The sequence below is a fragment of the Miniopterus natalensis genome, chromosome 12 (genome assembly GCF_054644295.1).
Source record: "Miniopterus natalensis isolate mMinNat1 chromosome 12, mMinNat1.hap1, whole genome shotgun sequence".
Lineage (NCBI taxonomy): Eukaryota > Metazoa > Chordata > Mammalia > Chiroptera > Miniopteridae > Miniopterus > Miniopterus natalensis.
This window is the reverse complement of record NC_142092.1, coordinates 47563955-47583968: the sequence shown is the minus strand read 5'-3', so window position 1 is coordinate 47583968 and position 20014 is coordinate 47563955. Positions and strand designations below refer to the sequence as shown.

At 38.1% G+C, this 20014-nt stretch overlaps 1 protein-coding gene across 4 annotated transcripts in view; it reads right to left on the bottom strand.

Annotated features, from left to right (window-relative positions):
- The window catches only part of UNC13B (unc-13 homolog B), a 144701-nt gene that overhangs the window by 86876 nt on the left and 37811 nt on the right, over positions 1-20014 (bottom strand). For all 4 annotated transcript variants that reach the window (XM_016222928.2, XM_016222930.2, XM_016222929.2 and 1 more), the window contains exons 6-8: positions 17938-18011; positions 13140-13197; positions 2089-2329 (exon numbers count right to left, since the gene is read on the bottom strand). In XM_016222928.2, the coding sequence (XP_016078414.1) occupies positions 2089-2329; positions 13140-13197; positions 17938-18011 (373 nt within the window). The remainder of the gene's footprint in view (positions 1-2088; positions 2330-13139; positions 13198-17937; positions 18012-20014) is intronic.

Below are 20014 nucleotides of genomic sequence, written 5' to 3'. Positions count from 1 at the left end.
TTAACAGTAGAGATACTTTGGCTGTATAATATCTAACAAAGTCCAATTCTACTGTCAAACCTCAAATTATGTATTTTTTAGATAATTTACATACATTTCCCATTATTCTGGAGTCATTAGGCAAAAGCCCACTTGATAGAGTGAGGAAATCAACTGCACTTTTTTTTTTTTACATATAGTTTCATTACTCTCCAGTATCCTTAAAAACTCAGACTAAACCAATTCCAGTCTGGAGTAAGTCTTTATAGTTACAACTTAAAATCAACTGGTAGCCATGGCTGTAGTGAATGAAGCTATTTATTTTTACACTTCTAATTTATTGGAAGATACTGCAAATATGTTTGTTCCCTCAAGGACTTTAAATATTATTCTTAAAAAACAGTGTAACTTAAGAACTTAGATTATTTCCAAGAACTCTGTATTTATAGTAATAGAAAAATTTTAAAATGAATGCTAGTGATATAATTTCTCCAAAAAAACTTAAAGGAGAAATCATTCAAACATTTAAGTTAAAAATGTCTATAATAAAAGTTTACTTTAAAATCATATTAACTTTTCCTCTGCTGGAGATGATAAAATATTTACTTTTTAACCTCATTTCATATAATAATACAGTAAAATCAAATTTATATGGGATCAATTAAAGAAAAAATTTAGGAAAAAAATTTGCAACTTAAAGTACATCACTAATGTTCCTCTAAGTGTTATGTATTATAGCAGTAGCCCAGGAAATAAACGAAATGACAACAGGGTATTGATTAGGTAAACTGCAGTTTTCCTGAAGTATATGTAGTCATTTAGGTTGATGTGCCATTATTACTACTGGCCTACACATATAATGCTTGCAAATACAGAGGGAAAAGAGAGCCCCCCCCAATTTTTTTTTGCTATTATGTTTTTTATTCTTAAAGTTAGGACAATATAAACAACTAAAATCAAATAAATAAAATATGCAAATATTTAATTACTAGACCAGCAAGTAGTAGGGACCAACTGTAGTAGGATTCCTGGCATGTTTCTTTTTAGAATCAGATTATTAAAAATGAGAATTCTATTTGATGGTTGATAGGGTGTGGCTCAGTGGTTGAGCATCTACCTAGGATCCAGGTGATCGGGGTTCGATTCCTGGTCAGGGCACATGCCCGGGTTGCGAGCTCGATCCCCAGCAGGGAGGCAGCCGATCAATGACTCTCTCTCATCATTGATGTTTCTATCTCTCTCTCCCCCTACCTTCCTCTCTCTGAAACCAATAAAAATATGTATTTTTTAAATCTAGTAAAAAGGAAGGGGATGGGGTGGAAAAGGACGAAAGGTGTGAGTGGGAGTCTTTGCTGTAAGCTGTATTGCACCCTGACATTTTTTTAACCATGTAAATGTTTTATATATTTAAAAACTTATTAAAATTAAAAAAATTTAATGTTCCAACAAAAGTACTGAATCTGCTATGGAGAGATCCATATTCATTTTCTTCTGAAGTTCCCATGGAAATATTTAGGTAAAAAGGGTTATCCGAACATTAAACATCTGTGATTTTCTTTGTTTTTAATATATATTTTATTGATTTCAGAAAGAGGAAGGGAGAGGGAGAGAGAGAAACATCAATGATGGGAGAGAGTCATGGATTGACTGTCTCCTGCACGCCCCCCGCTGGGGATGGAGCCTGCAACCCGGGCATGTGCCCTGACGGGGAATCAAACCACAATCTGGATCATAGGTGGATGCTCAACCACTGAGTCACGCTGGCCAGGCTGATTTTCCTTTTTTAATCTTGGTAAAGGGTGAATCAAAATCTCTGGGCTGGGCAGAGAAGTGAGCAGGTTTTTTCAGCCATCTACCCCCAGTGGGCATGCTCTTGCCAGTTGAGAACTGCTAATCATTAAGAGAAATGTTACTGATGGAAATATATAAATATGAATGTGTGGAAGAGGGAAAAAAGACTGAGACTCTAGATAAAATAGCTGTAGCTTGGCCCATTCTACTGCTATACTTCCATTACCACCTCAGGTTAAAGTGCCCAAATCCGTGATGTCAGTTGTATCCTGGGCTCTGCATACTAGGAAAAGAAAGTGCTTTGTTTCCAATACCCACCTGAGAGCCCGCCGTTCTGGGTAATCGAGGTCATAATCATAACTTTGCATAGAGTCATTGCAAGAGTCCCGGGAACTGCCCTGAATTAGCAGTTGCTGTGGCAATCGCACAGGCACAGGGAACTGGTGCACAGAAGCATTGGGCTGGGAAGTCGAATGATAAGGAGGTGGGATGCTGTTGCTGGTCTCACTGCGATAGTCACTATCTCGGTCATCGACAGCACTATCAGGATCTTCAAAAGCTGTGGAACAAGCAGAGTCAATCAAAGCACCCCAGCTTTATTTAATTCTTTAGAACATTTTCTGCTTCTAACTTAGGTAGCCTCAAGTCTTGAGAACAAGAACAAGCTGAGCTGCACACGAGTCCAGTGACCTCAAAACCATGTGCAGAACTGTCTCAATACCCACAAGTCTCTCTCCTTATCAAATGAGATAGAACACTTAGTTTAATTTTAGTGCTGATTCTTAGAGGAGTTCTAAGCCACATTTTCCCAATGCAGAATTCTTTGGGATTCTACTTCTCTAGCTATCATAACCCTAAAGAAAACCTGCTTTAAATGTCACAGAGTCTGATCCTCTACTATTATCAAAAGGGGTGGGGGAAACAGCTTTTCCATATCTTAAAAAAGAGAAATTTTTGTTTAAAATTGGTTTGGTGTTTTCAGACTTCAAAATACATGGTTAAACCAAACAAACAGGTTCAACATCAAAGTTGGCCCACAAAATCAGGAGAGTCAAAGCCACAGCTTAGAAGTCAGCCAAAAGGTCCAGATGCAGCTGAGAAAAGTAGCAGTCTTATTGTCTTGCTGCAACATTGGGTTTTTCTAATAATTCCTGTCAAGCACCAACAGTCTAAGTTCAGAATTCCTATCCAAAGAATGGGCTGAAGGAGAAGAGGAAAGCACATGCACTGCCAATAGGATCTTGCTGACAATAATGCAGCTAAGTTTATCTAACAGTGACTTCAATTTCATAGATTTATTTCTGTTTTTCAGGCCAGCACTAAACGATGCACACAGTTACAAATCCTGCTCCAAGCAAAAATAAAAATGTGCAACACTGTGCTTGGAAAGGGAGCTCACCCTAATTGTACTTTATAGGTTATTATACAGGGAAGCCATTTCTGACACCATCCCCATATGTGTTTAATTAATAAATTTGCATACTTCCTTTCTTGCCAAGTTCCTATTTGACTCACAATGAGGAAAAGGAACATTAACCATCCCCAAATGGAGATACATTTAGCAAATGATGGACTCCTCATATTAATAATTTAAAAAAAAACAAAACACCTTGGCAGTATGGTGGGAAACAGAAGCCTCTTGAAGACCATAAGATTAGGCTTTTACAATTTCTCATGAAGGAGATAAGGACCTACAACCATACAATGGAAATGGAAAAGAGTTAATAAACAAGGGGGGAGGGGATCCAGACAGAAATGATAAAACTTGGGGACAAGCCCTGGCCAGTGTGCCTCAGTTGGTTGGGCATCATCCCATGTACCAAAAGGTAGCCAGTTCAATTCGCCATCAGGGCACATGCCTGGGTTGCAGGCTCAATCCCCGATTGATGTTTTGTTCTCACATCGATGTTTCTCTCCCTTTCTCTCTCTCTCTCTCTCTCTCTCTTTCTTCCTGTCCCTTCCTCTCTAAAAATAAAAAATTAAAATTAAAATTAAAACTTGGGGACAAATGGGAGGTAATAGGAAAATGACCCTTTGGCTTCTACATTATACAACCTAGTAGACAATTCCACTAAAAAAAAAACAGGGAGCACAAATATGCGGGTTTTACAAGCAAGGAAGAAAATTTGAACACTGGATTCCAGACAACACTTGTGGTAGCTTTTCCCATTTGGGTTTAAGGCAATATGTGAACATAAGAAAAAAGATGTTCGTGATCAGGACCCCAGGGGAAAATTCAGGAGAAATCAGTGATCAGAACCCCAGGAGAAAGAGGCTAACCTCCAAAATGGGCAGGAACAAGATTAGTCAAAAAATACAAAGCATTCTGATCACATATTAGGAAAAAGACTTTGGACGCAATGGTTTTAACCCTTGATGCATTTGTTGTTCTGAAGACCAGAAAGGACCAAGGGATGAAAACCAGTACGTCTTTCAGATTTCATTTTCCCTGAACCCACAGAAAGAGTAAGTGTGGAAAAAGTCAGTGCTGGATTATTCATGCATACAGGTGAGGAGGCAAGTGCAAAAAAGAAGACAAAGCAAAAAGTCTACTTAAATTCCGGCAGGAGAAGTATTAGCATATAATCCAGGAAAACAAAACTGAGCCTCCAAAGAGGGAGCAGTGATAGACAATCCTACTGATTATGAGGCCAGGAGAGGGTAGCTCAGCCAGAAGTAGGAACCCATAATCCAGAGCCAGGAAATTAGTGTATGGACATTTAGTTTGTCACTGTACCTGGCCTATTACTTCTAAATAAATAATGTTTTGCTTTTTTATTTTGCTAGGCTAAGGGGATAAATATTCCAAAACTTTCCTAAAGGCTGACAGCATTTCTGTAATAAAGAAATAAAGTACAAATATTAAGAAACAAAGTGTTTACGGAAAGAAAAGGTTGGGAGTAGAAGAAAAGAGAATATGAAAAGTAGGAGGGAATGGGAGAAAGGAAATATAGGGAAGTGAAATGAGATGAAGGAGAGAAACAGAAAAAAAAGAGTACGGAAGGGAATGACAGAAAATAAACCTGTAAAATAAACTGGGAAAGAAATTTAACCTGGGGCAAATATGGGCCGGCCATTGGCACAGAGTAGGCACTCAAACAAAACTGAATGAGATACTGAACAGTGGGACTCTCCAATGTATCATGCTCCTGGATTAAGTTCCTGTCTTTAAATCCAGAGTACAACAGGACTTTACCAGCTAGAGAAGAAAGGAAAAAGAATTCAAACCTTTTTTTTTTTTTCATGGCTTAATTACTTTTTTCTATTTAAGTTAAAATCTTAAGTTATCTGAGCTCTTAGGCTGCCTTTCAGCAGTTCCCTAGGGGAAATACTCAGGATTCAAATCACAGAAAATACATACTCCATGAGAAATTCCAGTGACAGGACAAAATTTGGTACCTCTTAGTACCTGTTGGACACCTAATCACTGGGATTCAACCAAGCCCCCTTGCCAGATGGGTAACCCAGCCAGTAATGTCAGCCCACGGCTATATATCTTGCTGGAAAGAACTGACTACCCACTCTTGAAGCTCTGGAACAAAGCTATCCTCCAGCCTACCTGGGCTGCTTCAACGAAAGTCAAACCATGTCCTCAGCCTCTTCTTCACTTCACTAAATTAATGACTTCTCCCAGAATAAACCTCCTCCTTCTACTTACTGCACCCCTTAGCCAAGAAACTAAAGAAGAGGGTTTCCTACACTGGGGACTGATAGTACTACTTGTCTCTGAGGAAGAAAAATCAGGAGATCCTGTCAGGGTTGTAACTGGGACTCTGGTCTGAAATTTACACACAGTCTTCAAGAAACCAGCCTGGAAGGATATAACGTTTCACTGAAGATAACTGTCTCTTGAGATTTAAGGAGGGGAGGGGAAGGGAATGAAATTAGGTATGCTTGTATGCATGAATATCCAGCTTTATAGTTCAGAGAGAGTATGTTAAAGGGTAAGATCAAGAAAATTATAAGGAATTCAAATTCTTACGTACTCCGCTGCTCTCCCCAGCCCAAATAGGTCCAGTGACCTAAGACACCGCAAGTGGTAGCAAAGAAGAAGAGTGACAGAGATAATTTTAGGAAGAATTCAAAGGCCATTTCCCTGGCCCTCCAATTATTATTTACCTTACCTTACTTGAGCCTACCCTACTTGTACTCCTTTCATTTTACATAATATGTGGAGAGCACCTGCCTTCTACCAAGCATAAGACAAATCTACCTACAAAGTACCCTTGCTCTCTGACAGTGACCATATAGATAATAACAACTACCACCTCCATGTTCTTTTAAGCCTCCTTCTGGCCTACAGCATCATTTAGAAGCTGATACACCCTTCCTTACTCAAAACAAGAAAACTTCAACCTGCCTCTATGAAACCCTTCCTTGTCTCTGCGTTCCTCAAACCTGAGCCTACCTCAGTATACCCATGAGAGGCTCGGCCCTGATACAGTGGGAGAGTGATCTCCTGGTCTGGGAGGGATGGTATCCAATTTTGCTGCTCTCTATTGGAAGTTAAAAGGCCAAAGAAGGGTCTTACTCTCTCATTTTCCAATATGCAATAAAACACTGTAGCCTGTTGGGTGTTCAGATAGCCATTTTTTCTCAATTACCTATAAATTTTTAATAAGATCTATTAAAACACATGAGAGGGGGAAAAACATTTTTTACTCATTTTTCAAAATAAAAAATTCAATATTAATTAAATTTAAATCCTATCCCACACTCAAACTGAATTTGAGGCAACAAATGAGGCAAAGAAATCACTAAAAATAGGCCTTTATCCTATTAAACAATGAATAATTTGGTTCCATATGGGTATCGAAGTCAAAGCTAAGGTCTTCTGGCCCCGCCATGTACTAGCTATATAATGTTGAAAAAGATGTGAGGATTATAAGAGGAAATTCGTTTTGTCATGTTGCCAGATTTTTGCTTGCCTTATAGGTTCCTGATAAATAGGTGGCGGGAAGATCAGCACACTCTGACAGCCCTAATGTCTGCTGAGAAATCGCCAATGTCTGGGTAAGAAAGCCCTCCGAGTTTTGAGAGTGCAGTTCTCTTGAAAGCTTGCTGTAAGACTCAAAATTCTGGAAGCACTGAATGATGCCAACTCAGGCTGGTTTCATTACCTGAGCAAACTTCCAATCCTGGGTATATGGGACTATAAGTCAACAAGTTGCTTAATTTAACTATACAGTGAAAGTCAGTTTTCTTCCTATGTACTTCCCTTCTTCCTACCACCTACGTCTTCTTCTCAGAAAGGACACATTGGTTTACTGTGCCATTTTTAAATTTTAATAATTTATTTAACTTTCTAACCATGGGGAGAGAGGGACTTTAGCAGAAAATTCTCCCAGGCCATAACATGGTTGCCATAGCAACTGCTAAGGGTAATTACCTTGTTTCTTTTTTAAAGGAAACTGAAAAATAATCACATAGAACTTCAGATTGTATCTTTCAACCTAGATTGCTCCAGGCAAGTGACAATGCTGTTTCTCAGTGAAACTTGGGGACCAAAGAAGCCTCTCCTTACAGAACATTGCCTCATTTCTCAATGTTCCACTGCACTGCAGTTTCCTATACACAGTAAGTGGTCAATAAATGCTATAGTGAGAATAAATCAACTGATCTGATCCCATCTCCCAGGTTCATCTCTAACGCATAAAAACAACAGTTACGCTGTCTGACCAACCAGTTCCCTATTCTCGCTTCAGCCAGGAACCATTATAAGAGAAATAACATCAGGTTAATTAAGCAAGTTACCACCCCAAAATGCACTAAAACATTTCACTAACCAGTAGAACAAGTAATGAAGACAGTTAGGTTTTGCTAGACACAAGTACCAAGAAAGGGAGGAGGAAAATGCTCCAGGTAAATGAAATTATACATGCAAAGGTATGTTTAGTGAACTAAAAAAATATTCTAGCATATCTGAATGAGAAGCTTCAGGGTTATAAAAGAATCCCAAAAGGAGTCTAAGTAATGTTTAGCAATTTAGTAATCTTAGGTATTTGGAATTATCTGGAGGGTAATACAGAGCTACCACAGCTTTTAAAAATGAGAAAGACAGGATCAGATTTCTCCTTTTAGAAGGAGAATGGTGGTACAGTGAGGCCAACAGATGGTAGTGTAGGAGGACTGGAGACTGGTGTCAAGGAGGCTGGTAAGGAGGCTACTGCACTGACCTGATGATGGCTTGAACTAGGGAAGTAGCAGAGGGAACGAAGAGAAGTGATACATTCATGAGGTATTTTGAAGACAAAATCAATAAGGTTTAATAAGTAATTGAATGTGGGAAATGAGGAGAAGACCTATATAATATTGCCTAGTTTTTCAGCTTGAGCTATGGGGTGGATACACCATTCATTAAGAAGATAAATACAGCCCAGCCGGGCGTGGCTCAGCGGTTGAGCGTTGACCTAGGATCCAGGCGGTCAGAGTTCGATTCCTGGTCAGGGCACATGCCCAGGTTGCGGGTTCAATCCCCAGTCGGGGGTGTGCAGGAGGCAGCCAATCAATGACTCTCTCATCACTGATGTTTCTATCTCTCTCTCCCTCTCCTTTTCTCTCTCTGAAATCAATAAAGATATATTTTTTTAAAAAAAGATAAATACAAAAGAGGGGCAGGTTGAAGGAGAAAATGAATTCCCTGTTAGATATATTGACTTGAGGTACTTATGAGACATCTCAGAAGAATATGTCTGGTAGACAGCTGGCTATATGGGTGTGGAGATGAGGAAAAAGATAAGGAGCATAAGACTTGGAAGCTTTCAGAATACAAGCTCCCATGAGGACAAGGATTTTTCTCCTTTGTTCCCTGCTGTATTCTCAGTGCCTAAACAGTGCCAAGCACAAAATAGAAGGTCAACAAATATTTAAATAAATGGCTAAAAATTAAAATGTAAATAAAAAAGAATAATGAGGCAGAGAGTGCAGGATAAGGGGGGGAAAGTACTATATAAATGAAAAAAGGGGGAGAACTTAAGGAATAGCCACATTTATAAAGCAGACAGAAATAGAAATAATAATTTTTAAAAAGAACTGACAATACAAAGCGTTTATGAGGCTGTGGAGCAACTGGAACTCTCATACATCACTGGCAAGAATGTAAAGTGGCAGGCCGCTTAGTACAAGGTTATTAAGAAATAACCTTACAACCCAGCAATACCCCTCCTATATATTTACACAAAGGAAATAAAAACATGTTCACACAAAATTCTCTACAAGAATGTTTACAATAGCTTAATTCATATTCACTAAAAACTGAAAGCATAAGTTTCCTACAACTGATGAATAAACTGTGGTACATACAGTAGAGTACTACTCAGGAATAAAAATGAATGAACTACTTACATAAACAGATGAATCTCAAATGCATTATAAAAGTGAAACAAGCCAGACTCAAAAACCTACAAACTATATGATATCATTTATATGACTTTCTGTAAAAGGCAAATATTATAGGGACAGAAAATAGACTAGTGCTTGTTATGGGCTAGGAGTGGAAGAGGTTGACTACAAAGGGACTTAGGGAACTTTTAGGGTTGAGAGAACTGCTCTAGCCCTGGCCGGATAGCTCAGCTGGTTAGAGCATAGTCCCGATACAGCAAGGTTGCAGGTTCCATCCCATTAGGGCATATACAAGAATCAACCAATGGCCCTGGCTAGTGTGGCTCAGTTGGTTGAGTATCGTCCCTTGCACTGAGAGGTCGCCAGTATGATTCCCAGTCAGGGCCCAGGTTGTGGGTTCCATTCCCGATCAGTCTGTGTACTTGGAGGCAACTGATCAATGTTTCTCTCATATCGATATTTCTCTCTCTCCTTCTCTCTTCCTCTCTCTCTAAAATCAATAAAAACATATATTTAAAAAAGAATCAACCAATGAATGCATAAATAAGTAAAACAACAAATCCAAATCACTGTTTGTCTCTCTCTCTCTCTCCACCTTCCTATCTGTCTAAAATTAAATAAATAAATGCTCCATATCTTCACTATGGTTGTGGTTACATGACTGTATGTTTGTTAAAACTCATAGGACTGTACACTAAAAGGGAGAATTTTACTATATGTAAATTATACCTTAATATATCTGATTTAAAAATAAGAAAAAGCAAAGTCCATAAAGGTGCCTGTGAAGTAGCCAAAGAGGAAGAAACCCATGGCAGTGTGGCCCCTGAAGTCAGGAAAAACAAGATTTCAAAGAGGGAGTGGTCAACAAGTGTTCAAGTGCTACAGAGTAGTCAAAACAATACTGAAAAAAGCCTACTGGATTTAGAAACAAAGAGGTTTACTAATAACTTTAATGACAGAAATGTTAATGAGTGAAAGCTAGAATACACACTGTTCAGAAGCAAATGGAAGCACATGCAATGGAATAAGGAGATACCAAGAGATTCCACAATTCATACAGAAAAATGTTGATTGTGAGCAAGGTGGACGGTATTGCCTATCATGTCAAAGAGAAAGTAATCAGGAAAAAGACAATGGCCAAATGTGTTATAGAAAAAACTCTGAGTACACTAAGAGTTTATTAGAAAACCAGCAACATTCTCAAATTGGGCATTCGCACATATCAAATGAGTGTCACACTGACAATTTTAATGAGCATGCTAATATGTCTTCTCCCTAGAGCCTCAAACCTCTTTAGCTCACACATTTAACAAATCAATAACTAATTACCTTCTAATTCAGTGGCACCTGATGCTAATAGTCAGGCAGTGTCTATGAAAACTAGAGTCTCCACTGGCAATGACATTGTATTTACAATGTTATAAGCTCTCATTAGTTATGTTAACATACCAAGTACACCTCAAGTCCAAAACCCCTGAACTCCAGACACTTGAAACAAGAAACCACAGGACCATTCCTAAAAGTCCTCTCTACTTTATCTCCCACATCCAACCTGTCAACAAGCTTAGTAGTTAATCCCACTGAAGTCTCCCTCCTTTTGCCCCTTCCTTATAGGTCTCACTGTACTTATCAAGGAACTTATTACCTCATGCCTGAGTTATTACAGATTTTTGGCTGGATCACAACCTTCTAATCTCTGTCCCATTCAATCTACTCAGTAGATGGCAACTAGACTAATTTTCCTAAATCCACCTTCTAATCACATCATTACCCTTTCAATAATTTACAACAGCTAACTCTTTATAAAAGAGTGCTCACCTCAAGAACAAAAGACTCATACAAGCTGGGGGGAAAAAACACTTCTGAAGGACTTCAAAAGAGATACTGACAGCAATACAGTCATAGTAGGGGACTTTAACACCCCACTGACTTTACTGGATAGGTCTTCCAGACAAAAAATCAATAAGGAAACCGTGACTCTAAATGATACACTAGATCAGATGGATTTAATTGACATTTACAGGACATTCCATTCCAAAGCTGCAGAATAGGCATTCTCAAGTGCACATGGGACGTTCTCAAAGAGAAACCAAATCTTAGGACACAAAACAAGTCTCTACAAGTTCAAGAAGACTGAAGTCATATTAAGCATCTTCTTGGACATTTACATCATGGAATACTACACAGCTGTAAAAAAGAAGGATCCCTTACCCTTTGTGACAGCATGATGGGACCTGGAGAATATTATGCTAAGCGAAATAAGCCAGTCAGAGAAAGACAAGTATCACATGATCTCACTCATATGTGGAATCTAATGAAAATAAACCAATGAACAAAATAGATCCAGAGACATAGAAGCATGGAACAGACTGATGAATCTCAGAGGGAAGGCGGGGGTAGGTGGGTAGGTGGATAGGTGGGTAGGTGGGGAGACATTAACATAAGAATTTACATGCATATATGCATAACCCATGGACACAGACAATAGTAGGGTGAAGGCCTGCGGGGAAGTGTACAGGGTAGAGGGGATCAACGGTGGAAAAAAGGGGACATTTGTAATACTTTCAATAATAAAGATACATTTTTTTTTAAAAAGTGTATTTATCCTCCTGGTTTTCAAAAACCTCTATAATATGACATGAAATAAATAACAAACCTCACTGTTAACCAGTCCCCCAAAACAAAGCCTTTGTTATTGGCAAACAGGGATTGTCACAGTTCCTATGCTTGCCATACTTGGGAGATAGAGAGAGGAATGAGCTCTATGTCCCCCATTTTCTGAAGCTGGAATGTCCTACACTTATACTCCATGTAGGTGTATTGGAAATGGTTTGAACTTTAGAACCAAATAAACCCAGGTTCAAAGCCATCACTTACTAGCTGTATAATATTAGGTTGGTTAACTTTTCTATACTTCTGTTTGTCATCTACACAAAGTAAAGAGTAACACCACTTACCTCTCAGATTTGCATAAATACTGAAAACTGTGTATGTTGCATTTAACTACCATGTGCTAGACAAATAGTAATTACTCAGTAATGTTCCTTATCCTCCCTTACATAGTTGGGACCCATTCTTAAGTTCCACTTAAATAACTCTCCTTAACAATGCTCAACATCTCTAGTACAGTGTCTCTGTTAACAATCAAAATAAATGTCATCTGCCCAGCCGGTGTGGCTCAGAGGTTGAGCATCAACCTATGATGCAGGAGATAGAGGTTCGATTCCCAGTCAAGGCACATGCCCGGGTTGCCAGCTCAATCCCCAGTAAGGGGCATGCACGAAGAAGTTGATCAATGATTCTCATCATTGATGTTTCTCTCTCTCTTTCTCCCTCTCCCTTTCTCTCTCTGAAATCAATAAAGACATATTTTTTTAAAAAAAGAAGAAGAAGAAATCTGTTTGGTCTGGATAAATTAATCCCAGGAGAGATGACAAGTTCTCTCACTCAACCATTTATTAAACTTTATTGAGGCATACTATACTATGCATCAGGTATTGAGCCAGATGCTAGGAATACAAAAGGAAGAATGTCTATGCCTTTAAAAACTTTGTGTTCTTGTCAAAGAAATATACATAGATTATAATACATAATAGGTTATGTGATGAATGTATGCACAGGGTACTACGGAAGCAGAGGAGAGACACCTAGCTAGACTTAGGGGCAGGAAAAAGTGGCAGAAAGATTTCCCAGAGTTAGTGACATTTAAACAGAGCCCTAAAGAATAATAACAGGTAAATGGGTATAGAAAGAGTAAAATAATTCCTCCAAGGGTAAAAGCTGGCAAATGGGGAGAAAGGATGAGCACCACTGCTCTGCCTACAGCCACACAAAATCAAAAGATCTCTTCCTAAAGCTAACGGGCAGAGAGCCATTAGCGGTATGAGTCTGAATAGGTGCGCTCTGAAATATCTCCCGTTTACACACACCACGATTCCATCCTCCCCGATTAAAAATAAGCCACATTTGGAGAACTCACAGAAAGCTGTGATTCAAAAAAGAGATTCAGAGACAAGTTTCTCACTTACAACACTGGGCGGCAGCACTGGGCAATGGCTTCCTCTGGCTTTCTTCTTGAATAGAATACTAGAAGCAGAAAGAAGAAAAAACACATATAATAAGAGGCCCAAGTAAAGGGGGGGGGGGAATCACAGGTACCTGTAAAAAGGTTTAGTGCTTGACAAGAATCATATTTTTTATTGAAAAGAAACAGATGATCCTGCTGCTGATTTCCCTGTGTGATCCTGATGTTAATGGCCAGAATATCAGATCCAGAACCGGTTCAATGCAACAGACTAAACCAGGATAGTAGAGACTGTTCTGACCAAGGGCATCTGCGGAGCAGCTGTAGAAGGCTTAGTCTTTTTCTTTTTTTTTTAACGTATTTTTTAACCCTCACCCAAGGATATGTTTATTGATTTTTAGAAACAAAGAAGGGAGAGAGAGAAGGAGACAAACACTAATTGGTTGCCTCCCATACACACCCCAACAGGAAATTGAACCCACAACCTAGGTATGTGCCCTGACCAGGAATCAAACCCACAACCTTAGTGTACAGGACAATGCTCCAACCAACTGAGCCACCCAGCCAGGACAGAGAAGGCTGAGTTTTAGAGAAGCCTCAGAGGACTTAGAAAATTCAGTCCTCTAAGTTTCCTTATGGATAAAGTATAGACCTCCCCACCTGAGTGATGAACTGAAAACCTCTCTGAGACTGAGTTTTCTGATGTTAAAAAAAAAGTAATAGTGCTTCTTTCCTCGCAAGAAGGAAATAAGTGAAATTACTTATTTAAGCATGTAATGCAACATCTGAAATCTACCAAAGTCCCCTTCTCACTTACACTCTAGCCTTCCCAACCCAACCCAAAAAACAAATACAGAGTACTGAAGCCATAAAAAATTATCTATAAAGTGGAGCATAATTCAATTCAACTTTTGAGGATGGGCAAGATTGGGAAAGTCAAAACAAAAAAGAAAAAGGCATAAACAAATTAACACATGTTCATAAAGTTTGGAAGACAGAATAGTTTGGTTCACATCTCACTGGAGGATTGAGAAAACATAATGTGGCCCGGCCAGGTGTGGCTCAGTGGTTGAGCATCGACCTAGGATCCAGGCGATTGGGGTTCAATTCCTGGTCAGGGCACATGCCCAGGTTGTGGGCTCGATCCCCAGTCGGGGGAGTGCAGGAGGCAGCCAATCAATGTTTCTCTCTCATCAATTTATCTCTCTCTCTCCCTCTCTCTTCCCCTCTCTCTCTAAAAAAAAATAAAAATAAATCAATAAAAACATTTTTAAAATTCAAATTAAAAAAATCACTCTGACTGCTGTGTAAGATAAACTGTAGGGAACGATAAGGGAAACAGACTTATTATTGCAATTATCCAGACAAAAGTTGATGGTGGTTTACATAGCGGTGTTAGTGGAGAAAGGCATTTCAAGAGGTTGGATCTAGGTATTACCTGTTAAACATGTATACTGATGTATTTTATTTATACATGTATGGGTGAGACAAGACAATGTCTGGGACTAGTTTTAAAATACTCCAGCAAAAAAACAGGGAAGAGTAATTCTATATATTTTGCATGTTCAAAAATTCCAACAAAAAAGTTCTCCAACAAAGTGGCAATCACAATGAGATACCACTTCACACCCACTATGATGGCTAGAATCAAAAGTACAGGTAGCAAGTGTTGGAAAGAATATGGAGAAATTGAAACTCTCATATATTGTTAGTGGGAATATAAAATGGAACAGCCACTTTGGAAAACAGTCTGATAGTTTCTAAAATAGTTAAACATGTTACCATCTGATCCAGCAAGTCCATTCCCAGGTATACATCCAAGAGAACTGAAAACATATGTCCAAACAAAAACCTGTACATGAATGTTCACAGCAGTATTATCCATAATAGTCAAAAAGTGAAAACAACCCAACTGTCTATGAACTAGTGAATGAGTAAATAAAATGCAGTATAACCACCAATGGAATATTATTTGGTAATAAAAAAGAATAAAGTAATGATACATGCTACCACACAGAAGAAACTGAAAATAATATGCTAAGTGAAGGAAGACAGTCACAAAGAACTACGTATCATATAATGCTATTTATATGAAACATCTAGAATAAGAAAATGTATAGAGACAGAAATAGATTAGTGGTTGCCTAGGACTGAGGTGGATGAGGGAATTGGAGTGTAATAGCTACCGGCACAGGGTTTCTTTATGGGGTAATGAAAATGCTCTAAAATTAACTATGATGGATATACAGCTTGCGAACATACTGTAAGCCACAAAATTATATACTTTAAATACACATGTGAACTGTATAATATGTAAACTATATTTCAACAAAGCTGTTAAAAAACAACAGGTTGATACAGGAAGGAAAGTAAACTTAGTGAACTCCACATCCTAGAATAAAAACAGCAACATTTTAAGAGGGAGTTGAGAACCACAGACCAAGAACCTTCATTTTTAGAACTTATAAAATTTGTATAAATTACATTTGTTTTTTTATTGTTTTAATCCCTTCATCTGATTCTGCAGTGACAAGGTCAAGTTCAATATGTTCCTTTACTAGGAAAACAAAGAAAATGAGAGTTTAGAAAGCTGTACACTACTCCACAGCCAAGCTTTGGGAAAACAGAAAACCAAAGGGTAAAGTGGATGAAAGGCTAGAGTGGATTTTGACACTTATCTAGGGGAGAAGACAGACTGAAGCTTTCAACAAAGAAGAAAAGTTGGGGTGCTGGCTTGACCATGAGGAGAATTATACAACTTAATTACAAAAAGCCTACTAAGGATTTAGGTGAGGTAAGGGAAAATCCTGAAAAGAGTAGTTTGTGCTTGCCCCCAACTACATTTCTTCATCTTTGATATAACTTCTTGTGGGTTGAATTTTGTCCCTCAAAAAGGTATGTTGAAGTCCTAATCCCCAGTACCTGTGAATGTGATCTCCCTGCAGATGTAATCAAATTAATCCAATGACTGGTGTCCTTACAAGATGAATGGAAACTTGGACACAGACAAAGAGCAAGTAACATATTGTGAGGACAGACAGAGACACACAGGGAGACAGGTGATAGCAAGTGGAATGATGTGTCTACAAGCCAAGAAACAGCAAGAATTGGTGGGGACCACCTGAAGGTAGAAGAGAAGCACAGGGCAATTTCTTCCTCAGAGCCTTCAGAAGGAACTGACCCTGACAACACCTTGATTTCAAAATTCTAGCTTCCAGAGCTATGAGAGGATAAATTTCTGTTGCTATAAGATAACCAGTTCATAGTACTTTGTTAGGGCAGCCAAAGGAAACTAATGCACTCTCAGACCATTACGTTTTGGCTTCCTATACTAATATATGGATACTGATCATTAACTGGCAAATCCAATGGTTCCATTTCATTACTGATCTTCTTTGTTCTTGGTAACATTTAACACTATCAAGAATTTCTGCCTTGCCTTGGCCGGGAAGCTCAGTTGGTTAGAGCATTGTCCCAATACACCAAGTTTGTGGGTTCAATCCCTGGTCAGGGCACATATAAGAATCAATCAATGAATGCATAAATAAGTGGAACAACAGGTCGATGCTTCTCTCTCTATCTCTCTCTCTCTCTCTCTGACTTCCTCTCTCTCAAATCAATTAATAAATTTAAAAATTAAATTTAAAAAAGAATATCTGCCTTAAAACTTTTTTATTGTTGTTCTGTAAATTTTTTCTGGTTCTCTTTCTTTCTCTTTCAGGCAGCTCTTCCTCAGTATCTTTTGTTTCTAAAGATTCCATCTTTGATGTTTCCCAAGGTGTTGTCTTTGTTCTTCTTTAATACTCTTCCTACATACTCTACCTGAGTGAGCTCTTCCATTCCTGACTTCAATTGCTACCATTATGTTGATGAATCTAAACTCTATGACTACATAACTTCCCACCCTATCCAACCCTGAGCTTCAGATTCTCTCATGAAGTTGTTTACCAGACATTTCCACCACAATATCCCCTGGCACTCCAAATTCTACCTTATATTCAGACCAATTTTCTAATAACCCCCACCAGCAATTTTCAGTCTTTTTCATCTCATGGCACACATAAACTAATTACTAAAATTCTGTGGCACACCAAAAAGTATATTTTTTGCAGATATGACACACAAAAAAAAAGGTATAATTTTTATTCATTCACTCCAGACACCTATTGTTGTGTTGGCTGTTGTCACTTTTTATTCAACAATGCCCCTGACTAAATAGTAAGCTACTGCATATTTTAAAATTATTGCAGCACCCTAGTTGAAAATCACTGGCCCCCAGCGTGTCCAAAAAGTAAAATAACTTATCTTTTCCCTCCACCACCAATATCAAGAACATTCCCTATTCCTGAAGACCCGGTTGAGTTGTGTTCTCTTTTGTGCAACAGACCCATTTCTGGAGAGAAGTTATGACAGCAAGACCAAGCAATGCAATGGTCTTAACATCCCTTAAAAGAGCACACAAATAAGGATACATATCCAAAAATCTGGGAACGAGCAGAAGAAATGCCTTTTGTTCATCTGTGTAACAAGTGGACAGTTTCTCTAGCATAAGCTCCTTCCTCAACAATCTAGAGCTAGATTACTATCACTTCAGCCACTTCTGGGGGACAATGACAAGAAGAGGAAGAGAAAAGTAGTTCTAATGAAATGTCAGGCACTCTTCCAGCTGCCTTTTATCTTTAACATAGTTCAAATTCTTTCATTCTTCAACATGCTCATGGGTCCCTCTGTTGAAAAATTTTAAAGTGTCCTATAAAAAGATTTTCTCTATCTCTCCATATTGCAAATAAGGCAGTTCCTACCTCATTGTCAGCACCCAAGGCATTGATTTGCTCCAATTTGTAGGTCCAATATCTGGCTTCCTCCTCTGGGATATCTACCATGAAAAAGAAACCACACTACTAGGTTAATAATTAAGTCATGGGTCAATAATACTTTGTTCAATGAAATGACCAAAATCAGAAAGGTAATAGCAATGGACTAATTTTACTGGTGGCTTCATTCTTGCTATGAACATTATCTTGAATCTTTATAAAAACAAAATAATGTTCTATTATTCCCACTGGATCAGAAGACTTAATGTTGTTAAGATGTCAATACTACCCAAAGTGATCTACAGATCCAATGTGATCACTATAAAAATCCCAATGTTTTTTTCAGAAATAGAAACCCCATCCTGAAATTAATATGGAATTTCAACAGATCCCAAATAGCCAAAACAATCTTGAAAAGTAAGAACAAAGTTGAAGGATTCACATTTCCTAATTCCAAAACTTACTACAAAGCTATGGTAATCAAAAACAGTGTGGTACTATAATTATGTGACATGATAGAGGTATCAGCTAATGCTATGGTGGTAATCATTTTGCAATATATAAATATGTATCAAATCAGCACATTATACACCTTAAATTTTCATGGTGTTAAATGTCAATTATAGCTTTAAAAAAATATTTTTAAGTGAAAACAAAACAAAACGGTGTGGTACTGACATAAAGGCAGATATATAGATTAATAGAATAAAGAGCCAAGAGAAATAAACCCTCATATATATATATATATATATATATGGTCAAATGATTTTTTGACAAGGGTATGTTCAATGGGGGAAAGAGTCTTTTCAACAAATGATTATGGAAAAACTGAATATCCATATGCAAAAGAATGAAATTGGACCCTTACCTAACACCAGATAAAAAAATTAACTCAAGCCCTAGCCAGTTTTGCTCACTGGTTAGAGCATCAGCCTGCGGACTGAAGGATCCCACGTTCAATTCTGGCCAAGGGCACGCACCTGGTTGCAGGCTCGATCCCTGGCCCTGGTCGAGGCTTGTGCAGGAGGCAACCAATTGATGTGTTTCTCTCACATCGATGTTTCTCTCCGCCTCTCTCTCTCTCTCCCTTCTACTCTCTCTAAAAAACAATGAAAAAATATCCTCAGGTGAGGATTAAAAACACACACACACACGCCAAAAATACAGTATTGTAATATTTTAAAAATTGAAAGTAGAATTACCATATAATGCAGAAATTCCACTTCTAGGCAATAATATAACCAAAAGAACTGAAAGCAGAATCTCAGAGATATCTACACACCCATGTTCACAGCAGCATTATTCACAGTAGCTAAAATGTGGATGCAATCCAAGTGTCCACCAATGAATGAGTGGATAAGCAAAATATAGTATATACATACAATGGAATATTATTCAGCCTTAAAAGGAAAGAAACACTGACATATGCTACAACATGGATGAACCTTGAGGACATTATGCTAAGAGAAATAAACCATTTATAAAAAGACAAATACTATATGATTCCATTTATATGAGATACTTAATCAAAAATCATAGATAGAAAGAATGGTGGTTGCCAGAGGCGGAGGGGAGAGGAGACTGGAAGTTATTTTTCAATGAGTATAGAGTTTTCAGTTTTACAAGATGAAAACAGAGCTATGGATATGAATGATGATGATGGTTCACAACATTATGAATGTATTAACATCACTGAACTGTATACTTAAAAATGGTTGAGATGGTTAATTTTATGTTATGTGTATTTTACCACAATAAAAGAAAAAGAAAAAGAATAGTATATCCTCATTTCTATATATTTAAGATTAACTATTACAACTTCCCCAAAAACAAAACTCATCTTAAAAACATCAGATATATCCATGTATACAGCACGAAAGAGAAATGAGGCAATATATGGATGAGACCAACTTTGAAGACATTTAAACAGATACATCTTCCTGTCCAAAACTTCACCTCCTTCCCTCACTTGGTTGGAGCATCATCCTGTACACAGAAAGGTCACAGGTTCGACTCCTGGTTAGGGCACATACCCAGGTTGCAAGTTCAATCTCCAGTCAGTGTG